This window comes from Thalassophryne amazonica, chromosome 2, assembly GCF_902500255.1.
Source record: "Thalassophryne amazonica chromosome 2, fThaAma1.1, whole genome shotgun sequence".
Lineage (NCBI taxonomy): Eukaryota > Metazoa > Chordata > Actinopteri > Batrachoidiformes > Batrachoididae > Thalassophryne > Thalassophryne amazonica.
The window spans coordinates 8605199-8623566 of NC_047104.1; the positions used below are offsets into that span (position 1 = coordinate 8605199).

Genomic DNA, 18368 nt, shown 5'->3' on the forward strand with positions numbered 1-18368 from the left:
AGTAATTAAACCATTACTTAAAAAGCTATCACTTGACCCAGCTATCTTAGCTAATTATAGGCCAATCTCCAACCTTACTTTTCTTTCAAAAATTCTTGAAAGGGTAGTTGTAAAACAGCTAACTGATCATCTGCAGAGGAATGGTCTATTTGAAGAGTTTCAGTCAGGTTTTAGAATTCATAGTACAGAAACAGCATTAGTGAAGGTTACAAATGATCTTCTTATGGCCTCAGACAGTGGACTCATCTCTGTGCTCGTCCTGTTAGGCCTCAGTGCTGCTTTTGATACTGTTGACCATAAAATTTTATTACAGAGATTAGAGCATGCCATAGGTATTAAAGGCACTGCGCTGCGGTGGTTTGAATCATATTTATCTAATAGATTACAATTTGTTCATGTAAATGGGGAGTCTTCTTCACAGACTAAGGTTAATTATGGAGTTCCACAAGGTTCTGTGCTGGGACCAATTTTATTCACTTTATACATGCTTCCCTTAGGCAGTATTATTAGAAAGCATTGCTTAAATTTTCATTGTTACGCAGATGATACCCAGCTTTATCTATCCATGAAGCCAGAGGACACACACCAATTAGTTAAACTGCAGGAATGTCTTACAGACATAAAGACATGGATGACTTCTAATTTCCTGCTTTTAAATTCAGATAAAACTGAAGTTATTGTACTTGGCCCCACAAATCTTAGAAACATGGTGTCTAACCAGATCCTTTTTGTGGATGGCATTACCCTGACCTCCAGTAATACTGTGAGAAATCTTGGAGTCATTTTTGATCAGGATATGTCCTTCAGTACGCATATTAAGCAAGTATGTAGGACTGCTTTTTTGCATTTGCGCAATATCTCTAAAATTAGAAAGGTCTTGTCTCAGAGTGATGCTGAAAAGCAATTCCATGCATTTATTTCCTCTAGGCTGGACTATTGTAATTCATTATTATCAGGTTGTCCTAAAAGTTCCCTGAAAAGCCTTCAGTTAATTCAAAATGCTGCAGCTAGAGTACTGACAGGGACTAGAAGGAGAGAGCATATCTCACCCATATTGGCCTCTCTTCATTGGCTTCCTGTTAATTCCAGAATAGAATTTAAAATTCTTCTTCTTACTTATAAGGTTTTGAATAATCAGGTCCCATCTTATCTTAGGGACCTCATAGTACCATATCACCCCAATAGAGCACTTCGCTCTCAGACTGCAGGCTTACTTGTAGTTCCTAGGGTTTGTAAGAGTAGAATGGGAGGCAGAGCCTTCAGCTTTCAGGGTCCTCCGCTGGAGGTTTCTTCCTGTTAAAAGGGAGTTTTTCCTTCCCACTGTTGCCAAGTGCTTGCTCACAGGGGGTCATTTTGACCGTTGGGGTTTTTCTGTAATTATTGTATGGCTTTTGCCTTACAATATAAAGCTCCTTGCAGCAACTGTTTGTTGTGATTTGGCGCTATATAAATAAAATTGATTTGATTTGATTTGGTTTGCCTGCATTTGGCCCATGCACCATGTTTTTTTTTTTTTTTTCTCTGTTCTAGTCTTGTCCATGAAATGTTTTTGAATTTTGTCACTTTGGATTTTGGAGTCATTTGTTTTACCACTGCCTAGTTTGAGGATCATTAAACATGGTGAGTGGATCCACAAAACGTTTGTAAGTAACTGCATAAACACTATGGCACATTCAGCCCTGACATTTTGGGTTCTCATAGATCAGGTGAGGACCAGTGCACCTCATATTTTGGGCCATGGTAGTGTCTTATTTGGTGTTTGGCATTTTAGATGTGGGGAGATGCTCAACAAAGACTATGCCCTGATCAGGAGATGGTGCTACACACTTTAACCCCTCAGCCACAGGTCCCCCCCATGTTAGCGTCTTTAACATCCAAAATAAAGTTAATTCAGACAGGCTGTGTTGTGGTTGGTTGTGAAGCTTTGTTGCTGCTGTTGCTAACTTCAGAGACTACTCTTAATTTTTTTGACGGCGCTAATTAAATCCCTGAAATGTTACAGGAACACACAGGATGACAGTGAAGCTGTCAAGACATGGCTGTGTTTTTTAACTTTCGTACAGCCGTTGCCTGTCTCAGGACCAAATATTACTGCTCCGCCAGAATTCTCAGCTTCTCTGCAGAAACAGACTGCTGACTGACGTTGAGCTCTGCAGCAGCACATGACATAAACTCTGCCGTCTTAACACTGAGAAAACATCACACCACTGAACCCATCGCCAAATTCTTTCCCACTGTGTTTGGATTCTGCACCTTTGCTGGAAATAAAGACCAAAAATAAATCATTCCAATGCCGTAGATGCTGGTGTCCATGTGTAATGTGGGATATTGGTGTTGGAAAAACATGCATATATTCATGTTTGTTAAAATTGCCCCTTGGGGAAAAATAAAGTGATGTGAATTTGAATTGAATTTGAATATACAACCCCTGGCAAAAATTATGGAATCACCGGCCTCGGAGGATGTTCATTCAGTTGTTTAATTTTGTAGAAAAAAAGCAGATCACAGACATGACACAAAACTAAAGTCATTTCAAATGGCAACTTTCTGGCTTTAAGAAAGACTATAAGAAATCAAGAAAAAAAGATTGTGGCAGTCAGTAACGGTTACTTTTTTAGACCAAGCAGAGGAAAAAAATATGGAATCACTCAATTCTGAGGAAAAAATTATGGAATCACCCTGTAAATTTTCATCCCCAAAACTAACACCTGCATCATATCAGACCTGCTCGTTAGTCTGCATCTAAAAAGGAGTGAACACACCTTAGAGAGCTGTTGCACCAAGTGGACTGACATGAATCATGGCTCCAACACGAGAGATGTCAATTGAAACAAAGGAGAGGATTATCAAACTCTTAAAAGAGAGTAAATCATCACGCAATGTTGCAAAAGATGTTGGTTGTTCACAGTCAGCTGTGTCTAAACTCTGGACCAAATACAAACAACATGGGAAGGTTGTTAAAGGCAAACATACTGGTAGACCAAGGAAGACATCAAAGCGTCAAGACAGAAAACTTAAAGCAATATGTCTCAAAAATCGAAAAATGTACAACAAAACAAATGAGGAACGAATGGGAGGAAACTGGAGTCAACGTCTGTGACCGAACTGTAAGAAACCGCCTAAAGGAAATGGGATTTACATACAGAAAAGCTAAACGAAAGGCATCATTAACACCTAAACAGAAAAAAACAAGGTTACAATGGGCTAAAGAAAAGCAACTGTGGGTGACTGGATGAAAGTCATATTCAGTGATGAATCTCGAATCTGCATTGGGCAAGGTGATGATGTTGGAACTTTTGTTTGGTGCCGTTCCAATGAGATTTATAAAGATGACTGCCTGAAGAGAACATGTACATTTCCACAGTCATTGATGATATGGGGCTGCATGTCACATAAAGGCACTGGGGAGATGGCTGTCATTACATCATCAATAAATGCACAAGTTTATGTTGATATTTTGGACAATTGAAAGGATGTTTGGGGATGATGAAATCATTTTTCAAGATGATAATGCATCTTGCCATAGAGCAAAAACTGCAAAAACATTCCTTGCAAAAACACACATAGGGTCAATGTCAATGAGCAGATCTGATTTGATGCAGGTGTTAATTTGGGGGATGAAAATTTACAGGGTGATTCCATATTTTTTTCCTCAGAATTGAGTGATTCCATATTTTTTTCCTCAGAATTGAGTGAGTCCATATTTTTTTTCCTCTGCTTGGTCTAAAAAAGTAACCGTTACTGACTGCCACAATCTTTTTTTCTTGATTTCTTATAGTGTTTCTTAAAGCCAGAAAGTTGTCATTTGAAATGACTTTAGTTTTGTGTCATGTCTGTGATCTGCTTTTTTTTCTACAAAATTAAACAACTGAATGAACATCCTCTGAGGCCGGTGATTCCATAATTTTTGCCAGAGGTTGTATATTGCAGAAGGCATAAAATATTTGATTTTGGATTTGCTGCTTGTTCTTCAATAACTTTGGGCTTTTTATGTTCTGAGTACACAAATTTGTTTCATTTGCATTTATTTCTGAACATGTTTAAAATTTTTTGTGTAAAATTCAGAACCATGTGCATGTCGATGTGTGTGCGCATACAGTGTTTATTACATTCTGAGGACAGAACACATTGAAACAATAAGACAAACATGTTTGTAATATTTCACGTCTGTCTTATTGTTTTTCAGACACGGCATACGTCCGTGTTTTTATCAGCGATGTGAACGACAACAAGCCGGCATTTGCACAGGCGTCCTATGAAGTGGATGTGGATGAAGATGCTGATGTGGGCTTTGCCTTCCTCACCGTTAGTGCCAACGATGGAGATGAAGGTGGGCAGCACACATAAAGACAGGACATACACTTCCTCTGAGCCAGGTGATGGAAGTTGCAGCAGTAATGGACTGCACTTATGAAGTGCTTTTCAATGTGACAGCAGACAGAAGAGCTTAACAAAGTTTCCCATTCACACATTCAAACATGCACTCGCTGATAATGAGCCGTACCAGCCTGAAAGGAGCAGGAACACTTTAATTTGCAGACATGCAGACGCTGTGCTGTTCTTGAGGTTTCCACAGAAAACCTGCTCCTGTAAGTAAAGCAGGATTTACACCTGATCTGTTTTCATGATGTTACTGTGTGACTACAGCTGATGCTGAGTCCACACCACATTCATTTACACCTCAGAGCCGTGACATCCCTCAACCACAGCACACACGTGTCGGGTGAGACTATGATGCGCCTTAAACAGCAGTAATATAGCTGGTTTAACCCCTTCTAAGCCTGTATGTCCCTTTTTATTTGTGAGATACTGACAAGCCAAAATGAGGCGGGCGGTAGGGGGTTAAATGATGGCCAATCTGTGCCAACAGCGGCTGGGGAGCCATTTCACACCAGATGTGCAATCTATGGTGTGCAGTGCTCAGTATTCATAAAAAAAGAATGTTTAGTCAATGCTTGCTCAAGTATATCCCAAAAGATATTACAGCGTGAATGAAAAGTACATACAGCCAAGGGATTTATGACATCACCCACACATGCATGCACCCATGCACATGTGCGCATCATAAAATTTAGAGGGCTGTTCAACAGGGCGCTGGCCTACTACAATCACCCATGATCCAAAAGTGCAAAACTGGGATGAAATTCCACTTGACTCCTAACAGCCTGGGTTATAAAGTGCAAACCTGGCAACTGGTTGGCTTATAAAGTGCAGACCTGGCAACCTGCCCAAAAATGAAAGAAAGGAGCTGCGCCCTCATCCAGACATGATCAAAAAAATGCAACAAACGCTGCTTCGGCTTCAGATTTTTACCCCAGTGGAGCACAACCAAACACGTTTCAATCCATAGTCGCGACAAATACCCCGTTTAAAGAAGTTTGAACCTGAATTGATTAAGACTGTGAACACCCCAAATTTCCCATGTACTATCAATGATTTTGAGAATCGGGATCAAATTTTTAAACAGTTCAAAAACTGGATACCAATTTCAAATCTGGTGCAGTTGATGGCTGTAACTACTCTGTACAGTGCCCTCTAAAAGTACACTTGGTATTTCACACATTTTAATTTGTTTATTTGTTTATGCCATTTAAAAAATACAATATATATATATATATTTATATATATATATCTTAAATTAACGTTCTAAAAATCTCTACAACTTGATATAAATTAATTAAAAATATAAAAGCCAAGATGATGGGTTGCATAAGTAATTGAACACTTTGGTATAAATACCTGCAAATAATCCGTTTTATTGCCAATTTTCTTCAGACAAGTCAAGGGATGGATACATGAACATTTCCAAGTCACTGAATATGTCTTGAACTTTATAGTTATGAAGAAATACAAACAGTATGGCACTCTGTGGTAAATCTGTATGGAGCAGATAGTTCTCAAAAACTGAGTGACTATGCAAGAAGGAGAAGAGTGAGGAAAGCCACCAAGACATCCAGACAACCCAGACGAAGTTATAGGCTTCTGTGGCTGTGATTGTTGTGGATTTCGTATCCCCAGTTAAACAGCTTCATGATGAAGTGGTATAGATGAGGATTTTCTTAAAAAGAAGACCTGAAAGTTCAGCTACAATTTGCCAGAAGATATATATATATATATATATATATATATATATATATATATATATATATATATATATATATATATATATATATATTGGCATAAACAAATTAAAATAAAATGTGTGAAATACCAAGTGTTCCAATACTTTTGGAGGGTATTGTATACCAATTTGAGGCACATAAAGTCACATTTGAAACATTGTGGAATCCTTCTTCTGACTCAGAAAAAGTAATTTACTTGGATTTATGAGAGGATATGCAAGACCATAATTTCTGCTTTATAATTTAGATTATATTTAGTTTCATGCTGTAGTTTTTTCACTTCAAATGAATTTAATACCCCGTCACACATAGCCAGAATCACGCAGAGTGGCATTGGAGTAATGAATTGGTGCACATCCGAAAAGTGTCAGATGTCAGTTCCAAAACATTCTGACAGCCATCTGCGGAAGTTGACACAGTTGGTCAAAAATGGCCGGTGGCCCCAAGTGTGGTGCACATATTCACAGTTTTTTCGGCGCCATTAAGATGGACAACTATCCGACGGCGGTCCATGTGTTATCTGCGGATCGTCTAACCACAATTTACATATTCCGATGGCAGCAATACGGGATCCGAAATGCTTTGAGCAAATAGGAGGAAATCTCAAGATGACTCTGGCACGGCATGCCTGCCGGCATGACCTATAGTGCCACATATCCATCATGCAGAGGTGGACGAGGCAGTCTGGATGCATTCGGACCACAGCTGGCCACGCCTCTTTTTTAATGGCAATATTTGTCATGTTGGAATGGCTCCTCCACATTCTTGCTATGTGTGACTGGGGCTTAAAAAGCCAAATTTACCTTAATTTGCTGCATTTGTCTGAGTGGCAATACTTTGAGGAGAAAACTATTTTGTTGCACCATAAAGGACGTACTTATAGAACAAATCCAAAAACATTGTTTTCAGCATGAGGGGGGGAAAAAAACTCTTCAGTGTCAAACTGTCTGCTTCACCGGTTTGGGTTTAAAATATGGAGGATATCCTTGGAATCTTTTGACACAAGTGAATTGTTTTTTTTTTTTTTTTTTTTGCGATATCTCAGCTTGACGCCTGCAAACACTGAACATTTTAAAAATACCATGCTAACCCACCAATGACATTTTTCAACAAGCCCAAGAGAGAGTGCATTGAACAAGTGAAGGATTGACAACTGGAGAACTGCTGCAGGCTTGCACTCTAAAAATAGATTTAAATTCAATTTAGGCACATTGTCTGACACACAACCGGGACTTGAGCACAGAAGTACAGCTCTGGCTTTTTACCTGTGGATATCTCCACCATGTTTATGACTAAATATCTTAAATGCATGTATATGTTCCTATATAAATAAACACCTTTCCCATGGATAGTTTACGTTTTATGCCCCTCCAGCCCCCCAGCCCCGTGTCGTGCTTGGAATCATGCAAATGTGTTTTAAATTTCACTGAAGTTGTTTCCTGTGGCACCTTAAGCTTGGCACAGTCTGAATGTGTTAGCAGTGTGAATGCATCAGATTATATATAGCAGCCCTCATTCCTACTTGACCTTTCCATTGGATCTTTGACTAATTTAAAGTCTAATTAGTATCTGAGAGCTTGCCAGTGAGCAGATCCTTAAATACAAGCTTTTCAGTGTGCGATGGAACACTCGGAGACGCTCAGCTGTCATGGCTGCAGGCAAACGTCAGTTCAACAAAAGAAAAGACTGTTATTACACCGACAGAGGAAAAAAACCACACTTAAAGTGTCTCATACAATCAAAAGGCATCAAGAAAATGGTTAGGACTCATCAAAAAGATCTGGTAGTCCTGGATCAAGAGCGAAATAAAATGAACATTTGTACCAAGCTGTGAGTGACGCGGTCATCAAGTCTCAGAGCCGGAATCAGAGTTCTTCCTCTTCATCATAACGGAGACCAAGTTTTTATTTCAAAACAGACTTGAATAATAATCATAATAATAATAATCTTTTTTATTTCTTCAATCATTCATTCATGTCATTTCATGCCATTTTCCATGAACAAAAAGAACAGAAAGAAGATAAATCTTGTATTCTTTGCTCCTTGTAACAAAATCAACAAAATAAGAACAAATAAATAAAAAGAGAAAGTCATTTGTTTCTTCAATTCCAACCCAAATGCCATCTCCTCGTCAAGTCATCAAACAATTTTCTATATTTTCTCATGATTTTGTCCTTATAGATTAAAAAAAAAATAAAGATTTGTACAACCTTTAAGTTCTTCATTCAATACATAAAGTTTAACTCCATAAACAGAGGGACACTTGTTTCATCGTAGTCTGTTCGAACATAGTCCGAAAATGATATTTTCTTCTATGGCAAACGGTCTGTGTACCAAGACTAAACAAATTTTATTTTCATTTAGATACCACCAAATCACAACCGAGTTGCCTCAAAGCGCTTCACACAAGTAAGGTCTAACCTTACCAACCTCCAGAGCAACAGTGGTAAGGAAAAACTCCCTCTGAGGAAGAAACCTCAAGCAGACCAGACTCAAAAGGGGTGACCCTCTGCTTGGGCCATGATACAAACATAAATTACAAAACAATTCACAGAACAATTCACGGACGAATATTCAAGAAATGCTATTGGCGCACAGGACAGGAGGATCGCCAACATCTCCAACAACAACTCCCATCTCTGGATGGAGCTGCACCTTAAACAGAGAGAAAAAACAGAATCAGGCATCAGAAAGACAAGAAATACTGTATAATTTTCCAGCATTAATCAAGAAAAACAGAGAAATACTAAGGTGATCTCCGGCCACTAGCCCTAAACTTCACTAAAAGACCCAGAATTTAGGTAAAGTTGAGGCCGCAGCCTGCTCCAATTACTAATAAATTAATTAAAAGAGTAAAAAGCGTAAAACAAAACTGTACCAGTATGCTAGCCATATGAAAGGGAAAATAAGTGTGTTTTAAGTCTGGACTTGTGTTACTGACCTCTTGTCGCCTGCTGTACCTTTGGAATGTCTGATATCTGCTTTACTGTGTTCCGAACCACTGCCTGAGTAACGCCGCTGCAGAACTGAACTCTGTTTTCTAAGACTGATCCTCAGTGATAAAGCAAACCTCTTGTCCACAATAAACGTTTAACGTCACTCAGCACTATTATTCACTCCAAGGCCTCCACAGCCTGCTGCATGAACGTTTTCAAGCATTTGCTGAATCCGGCATGGCCCACTCAGATGAGCTCATCTTGCTAAAATAGTCCCAGTGTTTTGGGAGAGGAAGGGGAGAACAGCCCTGCTGGGTGTCAGTTCGTACCCCTGCAATATCTCCTTCTGTTTAGCACATGGAGTTTGCAGAAAAATCCACCTTTAAAGATACACTCAACAAATATATAAACCCAACACTTTTAGTTTTGCTCCCATTTTGTATGAGATGAACTCAAAGATCTAAAACTTTTTCCACATACACAATATCACCATTTCCCTCAAATATTGTTCACAAACCAGTCTAAATCTGTGATAGTGAGCACTTCTGATTTGCTGAGATAATCCATCCCACCTCACAGGTGTGCCATATCAAGATGCTGATTAGACACCATGATTAGTGCACAGGTGTGCCGTAGACTGCCCACAATAAAAGGCCACTCTGAAAGGTGCAGTTTTATCACACAGCACAATGCCACAGATGTCGCAAGATTTGAGGGAGCATGCAATTGGCATGCTGACAGCAGGAATGTCAACCAGAGCTGTTGCTCGTGTATTGAATGTTCATTTCTCTACCATAAGCCGTCTCCAAAGGCGTTTCAGAGAATTTGGCAGTACATCCAACCAGCCTCACAACTGCAGACCACATGTTCACCTCCAAGATCGTCTGAGACCAGCCACTCAGACAGCTGCTGAAACAATCGGTTTGCATAACCAAAGAATTTCTGCACAAACTGTCAGAAACCGTCTCAGGGAAGCTCATCTGCATGCTAGTCGTCCTCATCGGGGTCTCGACCTGACTCCAGTTCGTCGTCGTAACCGACTTGAGTGGGCAAATGCTCACATTCGCTGGCATTTGGCACATTGGAGAGGTGTTTTCTTCACGGATGAATCCCGGTTCACATTGTCCAGGGCAGATAGCACACAGCGTGTGTGGCGTCGTGTGGGTGAGCGGTTTTCTGATGTCAATGTTGTGGATCGAGTGGCCCATGGTGACGGTGGGGTTATGGTATGGGCAGGCGTCTGTTATGGACGAAGAACACAGGTGCATTTTATTGATGGCATTTTGAATGCACAGAGATACCGTGACGAGATCCTGAGGCCCATTGTTGTGCCATACATCCAAGAACATCACCTCATGTTGCAGCAGGATAATGCACGGCCCCATGTTGCAAGGATCTGTACACAATTCTTGGAAGCTGAAAATGTCCCAGTTCTTGCATGGCCGGCATACTCACCGGACATGTCACCCATTGAGCATGTTTGGGATGCTCTGGACCGGCGTATACGACAGTGTGTACCAGTTCCTGCCAATATCCAGCAACTTTGCACAGCCATTGAAGAGGAGTGGACCAACATTCCACAGGCCACAATTGACAACCTGATCAACTCTATGCGAAGGAGATGTGTTGCACTGCATGAGGCAAATGGTGGTCACACCAGATACTGACTGGTATCCCCCCCCAGTAAAACAAAACTGCACCTTTCAGAGTGGCATTTTATTGTGGGCAGTCTAAGGCACACCTGTGCACTAATCATGGTGTCTAATCAGCATCTTGTTATGGCACACCTGTGAAGTGGGATGGATTATCTCAGCAAAGGAGAAGTGCTCACTATCACAGATTTAGACTGGTTTGTGAACAATATTTGAGGGAAATGGTGATATTGTGTATGTGGAAAAAGTTTTAGATCTTTGAGTTCATCTCATACAAAATGGGAGCAAAACCAAAAGTGTTGCATTTATATTTGTGTTGAGTGTATATAGGACAAGGCTTCTTTTCTGAGGGTACTGCAGGGGACATGTAAAGACATGTGATGATTTTTCTGTTTGTTTGTTTGTTTGTTTGTTTGTTTCATTTATAGTTCATCATCTGAATGATTTCAATTAAAAAAAAACCTTTATGTCTGCATGGCTGCTGTATCTTAGTGGCCACAGTGGACACAAAGCTCATTATTTTGCTGTGTGTTGATTAAATCGAAAACTTGTCCAGTGCCCCTGTGGGACCTTACAGCATTTTATATTTAAATTTATTATGTTGTTTGTTGGGAAAAGAAGCAGTATTTTTCAGAAATACTCCTGAGTATTCCCAGTCAGGTTTTCTATAATTACCTCCACCAAATGTTATTGCCCCTGTTTGTTTGACTGTTTGTCTGTTTGTGAACAGCCTGAAGCCCACAATTTTTTATATATTGTTATGAAATTTTTCCTGAAGATCCACAATTTGATAGTGAAGATGTGATTAAATTTTCAAGGTCAAAGGTTAAGTCAGGAAAAATCTTGAAATCCCTGTCTTTAACATTGAACAAATTTTCTGAAATTCATAACTCTGTCACAAAAGATCAAATTTGATTCATATTTGTGAGTGTTAGATAGTATCCTTTATCGACTGACAAATTTTGATCCAGATCTGATCCAGATCACAGATTTTGTGGTCATTTAAATTCAACATGAAAACCCCATTTAATGTATGTTTTACATTATATCTTAATCACTCTCACTTTGAAAGCGGGGTGCAGATTGGCACTCACTATCACCTGACAAAGTTTGATCCACATCTGATTTGGATTGTGGATTTTGTGGACATTTGAATTTAATATTAAAAAGCCCATTTGGTATATATTTTGCAGTATATCTCAATCAAAAGTGCCTCAGTCACTCATATTTGTGACATGCAACTGGTGCTCTCAGTGACTAGAATAAGTTTGATCCAAAGCTGATCCATATTGCATATGTAGTCGATATTTAATTTTAATATTGAAAAGCCCTTTTGATATGAATTTTGTATTATATTTTAGCTTATGATAAGTCACTTCTAACAGGACTTTGACCTTGAAATTTTTTTCCAAGGTAAAAATTTGTGGAATTGGAAACTCGTGTTGGCGGAGGTTTGCTTTCTATGCGCGCGGTGTTCTAGTTCTCTTTGCTTTTACAGGGAAGGTGCTTCGGACATATCTGACCATTCTGGTAAATACTAAATGGACTGCATTTATATGGTGCTTTGTTATCTGAATCAGAAGCTCAAAGTGCTTTACAATGATGCCTCACATTCACCTATTCACACAGACGCACTCACACACAGAGGGTGCTGCCATACAAGGCACTCAGTACACACACTGGGAGCAACTTGGGGATTAAGGACCTTGCTTAAGGGCCCTTAGTGATTTTATGGTCAGGCTGGGATTCGAAACGAGAATCCTCCCAACATGGAGGAATTATGCTCTTTGTACAGCACTATACAGTGTTGGAATTTATGTGTGGTTTTTGATGGTCTAAGTGTGTGATCCAGCATGCAGCAGCCTCAGTGTTGAGGACCCCAGTGCCTGGAGAATGTCAAAGACACGCCCACATTTTTCCTGGGTGCAGCAGATAGATGGTGACATTCAAGAGGTGTGGTGATGGATTAGTTGTTGTGCCTGTGTGGTTACCATCAAGAAATTGGTGCTTTTCTGTAGCGTGGTGGATATGGTGACTTGCAGCCCTAGAACATGCTCACAGACCCAAGTGCTTTTTGTTGGTGGATGACATTAACACACGAGATCAGTGCCCAACCACGCCTAATTTTTACACTGATATGAGCATGATATCCTACATAGTTAGTAATGATTTATTATTTTGTGGAATATGAATGTGGGCAGGATGTTTTTGTTTTTTTTTTAAGTTGTGGCACCTACTTGATCCTATGGGAGTCTTGGACTGTAGGATGAGAACTGGAGATTCTGGTTGTAAAAATTGCAATTACATCACCCAACAACACCTGTCCTGTTGTCTCTTTGTGCCAGATCTTTGACCTGCACCACAGAACCACCTTCTCTTTATCACATAGAAAGTTATTTTTTTAAATAATAGATTTCAATATGGGCCCTGCATGGCGCCCTGTCCACAGTGAGCCCTGCCTCACACACTGTGACTGCTGGGATAGGCTCCAGCCCCACTGTCACCCCTAATTGGAGTATATATATATATATATATATATATATATATATATATATATATATATATATATATATATATATATATATATACTCAACAAAAATATAAACGCAACACTTTTGGAATTTGGCAGTGCATCCAACCAGCCTCACAACCGCAGACCACGTGTAACCACACCAGCCCAGGACCTCCACATCTAGCATGTTCACCTCCAAGATCGTCTGAGACCAGGCTCATGGTGGCGGTAGGGTTATGGTATGGGCAGGCGTCTGTTATGGACGAAGAACACAGGTGCATTTTATTGATGGCATTTTGAATGCACAGAGATACCGTGACGAGATCCTGAGGCCCATTGTTGTGCCATACATCCAAGAACATCACCTCATGTTGCAGCAGGATAATGCACGGCCCCATGTTGTATGGATCTGTACACAATTCTTGGAAGCTGAAAATGTCCCAGGTCTTGCATGGCCGGCATACTCACCGGACATGTCACCCATTGAGCATGTTTGGGATGCTCTGGACCGGCGTATACGACAGCATGTACCAGTTCCTGCCAATATCCAGCAACTTCGCACAGCCATTGAAGAGGAGTGGGCCAACATTCCACAGGCCACAATTGACAACCTGATCAACTCTATGCGAAGGAGATGTGTTGCACTGCATGAGGCAAATGGTGGTCACACCAGATACTGACTGGTATCCCCCTCAATAAAACAAAACTGCACCTTTCAGAGTGGCCTTTTATTGTGGGCAGTCTAAGGCACACCTGTGCACTAATTGTGGTGTCTAATCAGCATCTTGATATGGCACACCTGTGAGGTGGGATGGATTATCTCAGCAAAGGAGAAGTGCTCACTATCACAGATTTAGACTGGTTTGTGAACAATATTTGAAGGAAATGGTGATATTGTGTATGTGGAAAAAGTTTTAGATCTTTGAGTTCATCTCATACAAAATGGGAGCAAAACCAAAAGTGTTGCATTTATATTTTGTTGAGTGTATATATGTCAGTCATGAAATGATGTGCATCATGCTTTCAGACTCCACACATAATTCCAAACACCATTCCCCTATATTGTGGTGGTTATTTTGTGAAATGATGCTACAAAAGTTGAACTTGCCCTCTTGCAGGTTTGCCCCATCTGTACTTCTGAGTTATACTCCGTGGTATAACTCACAAACTCGCAGCTTAAAGCAGATAACCCGTAAGTTGGAGAGGAAATGGCGTCTCACTAATTTAGAAGATCTTCACTTAGTGTTATGTGTCGGACGCAGCCCGGAGAACCGACCAGCGTTTGAAGGACCCAGTATAAAATAAGCAGAGCACGGTACAAAGGATAACAGAGTTTAATAAACATAACAGTGCTGTGAAAAAAGTGCGCAGTCTGGCATGGTGGTTTTGCGGTGCGCTCCCAGCAGCGCTAACGGTCCGGAGCCAGAACCAATTCGGACCCAAGGACCCCGCCGACACCCCCCAGGTGGCTGCGACAAACCGAGTCTGTGAAAGAAGGAATCATTATGTGAGTCCACACTCAACACACAGAGAGAACGCTCAAAGGTGCACAAACAGCAAACACTTCCTGGCTTAATTACTAATCAGCTTCCCACCCTGCAGGCATGGAACACCCAGTTCACAAAACTCCACTGCAGTGGAAGCTGATTACACGACCAACATACAGATCAATATAATAAGGTGTGAGGGACACCACATTTACTGACTGTATAAATGTTAGTCACAAAATCTAACGTACCTCAGGAAGTGTGCTGACGAGCGTGAGACCTCACCCCCTCCTCTTTCACAGACCATGCATCAAACCTGGACGTTCTCTGCATCCACTGATGATGAGATGGCTCCCGAGACGACGATCTCACCCGTCTGGTCACAAGGTTGAGTCTCTGGCAAATACACACTGTGTACTCCAGTCTTAAATGCCACCATGTTCCAATCCATGTAGATGCACCACAGCTGTGAGTCCTGACGAGCCGCAGGTGATCAGGGTGAGGTCCTGATAAACTCAGCTACACAGCCACTCAGTCCCAAATGCAAGCCACCTGGAAGGAAAAACAAAAGACAGGACAGAAAACAGAAACAAAAGGCAGCCAGGCCCCCCCAGCCACACAACAGCACCCCACCCTCACGGGAAGCCTCCCGGCGACCACACAAACCCGGCCCAGGAGAAACACCCCCCTCCAGGGGCCATGGCTGGAAACCGTATCTGCATTCGTCTTCCAACAGAATGGTTGATGTCTTCTCCTCTGGCTGCATCTTTGCCTTTGTTTCTGTCAGTCACTTAGCACAGGTGTGGCCAGGAGTTCTTAAACCTGTGCGGTCAGCCTTTGTCCAACCATGTTCAGTCTGATTAGTCATAAAACAAAAAAAAACAAACATAAACAACCAAACCACCCCCCCCCCCTCCCCAGGGGACCGTTCCATCAAACCCCGGGAAGGGGAGAAAAGAAAAACAACCCAAACTTATGCTTGCAAATAAAAATGCTAACACCACCCCCCCTCCCCAGAGGACCGTTCCATCAAACCCCGGGAAGGGGAGAAAAGAAAAACAACCCAAACGTAAGCTAGCAAATAAAAACACTAACACCCCCCCCCCAACGACATGTAGGGACCAACTTCCCCCCAGAGGACATTCCGCCAGCTCCAGGAGTAATAACCACAGCCGAGGTCCCTCTGGGATCCAATGTCACCCACAGGGACTCCCAGCGCCTCCCAGAGGACCATTCCATCAACCCCAGGAGACGCCTCCCCTCATGACCAACGGACCCAGCCCCGGCCGTCTATGGCTAGATGGACCCACAGCCCTTTCCCCCCCAAGAGGACACCACAGTCAAACCCTGAGGGCGGAAACTGGGGGGAAAAACAAAAAGAGAAAAAAAAACATACAAACAAAACAACCCCAACCCCACCCCCTCAGCGCAGTGGAAACTGGAAGCACGTCCAGTGTCACCAACCGTGACTATACCCCAGAAGCCAACCGGGAGGAGTGGAACAGCGGTTATGGCAGACGGCACAAAACGGCGCCACTCCTCCGACTTCTAAACCAGCCACCAGCTGCGGGTATATCCCACTGCCCCAAACCTCAGCCACACCGATGGCAGACGGCTCAAAGGCGCACCGAAGCCGGAGGTGGAACAGGGAATCAACAAACAACAAAAAAAAAACACCCTGAACCCCCCCCCCCAGGTGCAGAGGTTATCTGGGAAACGCCCAGCATAACCAAACTGCACCACTCCAGCAACGCCGACACTACGGCTCACACGGCTGGAGCCAGAGGAGAAGAGAGGGCATAACAAAAAACAAACAAAAAAAAGAAAAAAGAAAAAACAACCCAAGTACCATCCCATCACCCCCCAGGGGACTGTCCCATCAAACCCTGGGGAGGTGAAACTAAAAGAAATAAAAAGAAAGACTAACAGACTAACATAAAATTGCTTGGGTCCTTTTTTGTTGCTCCAAACAGGCTGCAGGGTCACAACCCCAGACACTAATAGTGGAAAAAAATAAATAAATAAAATCCCCCACAAAAACCAACTCAAAAAACACCCACAAGAAATGAACCAACACAAAACTAATCAGTGGTTTATACCGTCAAGCTCAAACAAATCGAACACACCTGTCCCAACTTAAGAGCTTAACGGTAATGTGACTCAGTCACCACAAGAGGTAGGCAGAGTGCTACAAATAAAAAAAACCCTTTGGTGACAGAGAAAACAAACGAGCTGCTTTTCTGTGCGCAGCTGTGTGCAACACACAACCAAAAATGTGATTCAACTAAATAACACCGGAGCTGACACAACAGACGCAGTAGCTATCATTACCCGGGGAAACGGGGCTACGACTGTAACACAGGAAGCACCGCGACCCGTGCCACAGAGCTCCGCCGTGCGTGTTCACCCATTACAGACCCACTCCTGCAGCTCCCGTTTAAACCTTTTATCCGGTCGAAGTGTGACGCGAAGCCGTCACCAGTCACACTCCACCACGACCCACGGATAAGGCACACACAGGAACACGGCTGCATGAGCGCTCAAATCAGTATTCAGTAATGGGTTCTCCAACGCGCACCATCCGGGCGGAGAGCACCCGCAACTGATCCGGATAACTTCTGAACGTCTGCTGCCGCCTTCCCGGCGCGTTACCGTCTCTGCTACCGCTGGGTCCGTGATGTTTGGCCAGAGACTACTGTTATGTGTCGGACGCAGCCCGGAGAACCGACCAGCGTTTGAAAGACCCAGTATAAAATAAGCAGAGCACGGTACAAAGGATAACAGAGTTTAATAAACATAACAGTGCTGTGAAAAAAGTGCGCGGTCTGGCGTGGTGGTTTTGCGGTGCGCTCCCAGCAGCGCTAACGGTCCGGAGCCAGAACCAATTCGGACCCAAGGACCCCGCCGACACCCCCCAGGTGGCCGCGACAAACCGAGTCTGTGAAAGAAGGAATCATTATGTGAGTCCACACTCAACACACAGAGAGAACGCTCAAACGTGCACAAACAGCAAACACTTCCTGGCTTAATTACTAATCAGCTTCCCACCTTGCAGGCATGGAACACCCAGTTCACAAAACTCCACTGCAGTGGAAGCTGATTACACGACCAACATACAGCTCAATATAATAAGGTGTGAGGGACACCACATTTACTGACTGTATAAATTAGTCACAAAATCTAACGTATCTCAGGAAGTGTGCTGACGAGCGTGAGACCTCACCCCCTCCTCTTTCACAGACCATGCATCAAACCTGGACGTTCTCTGCATCCACTGATGATGAGATGGCTCCCGAGACGACGATCTCACACGTCTGGTCACAAGGTCGAGTCTCTGGCAAATACACACTGTGTACTCCAGTCTTAAATGCCACCATGTTCCAATCCATGTAGATGCACCACAGCTGTGAGTCCTGACGAGCCGCAGGTGATCAGGGTGAGGTCCTGATAAACTCAGCTACACAGCCACTCAGTCCCAAATGCAAGCTACCTGGAAGGAAAAACAAAAGACAGGACAGAAAACAGAAACAAAAGGCAGCCAGCCCCCCCCAGCCACACAACACTTAGCCTGGAAAAAGAGTCTGTTGCTCTATAAAAAAGCCCTCCGTAAAGCTAGGACATCTTACTACTCATCACTAATTGAAGAAAATAAGAACAAC

At 42.4% G+C, this 18368-nt stretch overlaps 1 protein-coding gene across 1 annotated transcript in view; it reads left to right on the forward strand.

Annotated features, from left to right (window-relative positions):
• The window catches only part of si:ch211-186j3.6 (neural-cadherin), a 1133875-nt gene that overhangs the window by 671675 nt on the left and 443832 nt on the right, over positions 1-18368 (forward strand). Inside the window, 1 exon segment of the mRNA XM_034183518.1 lies at positions 4187-4330. Within this exon segment, the coding sequence (XP_034039409.1) occupies positions 4187-4330 (144 nt within the window).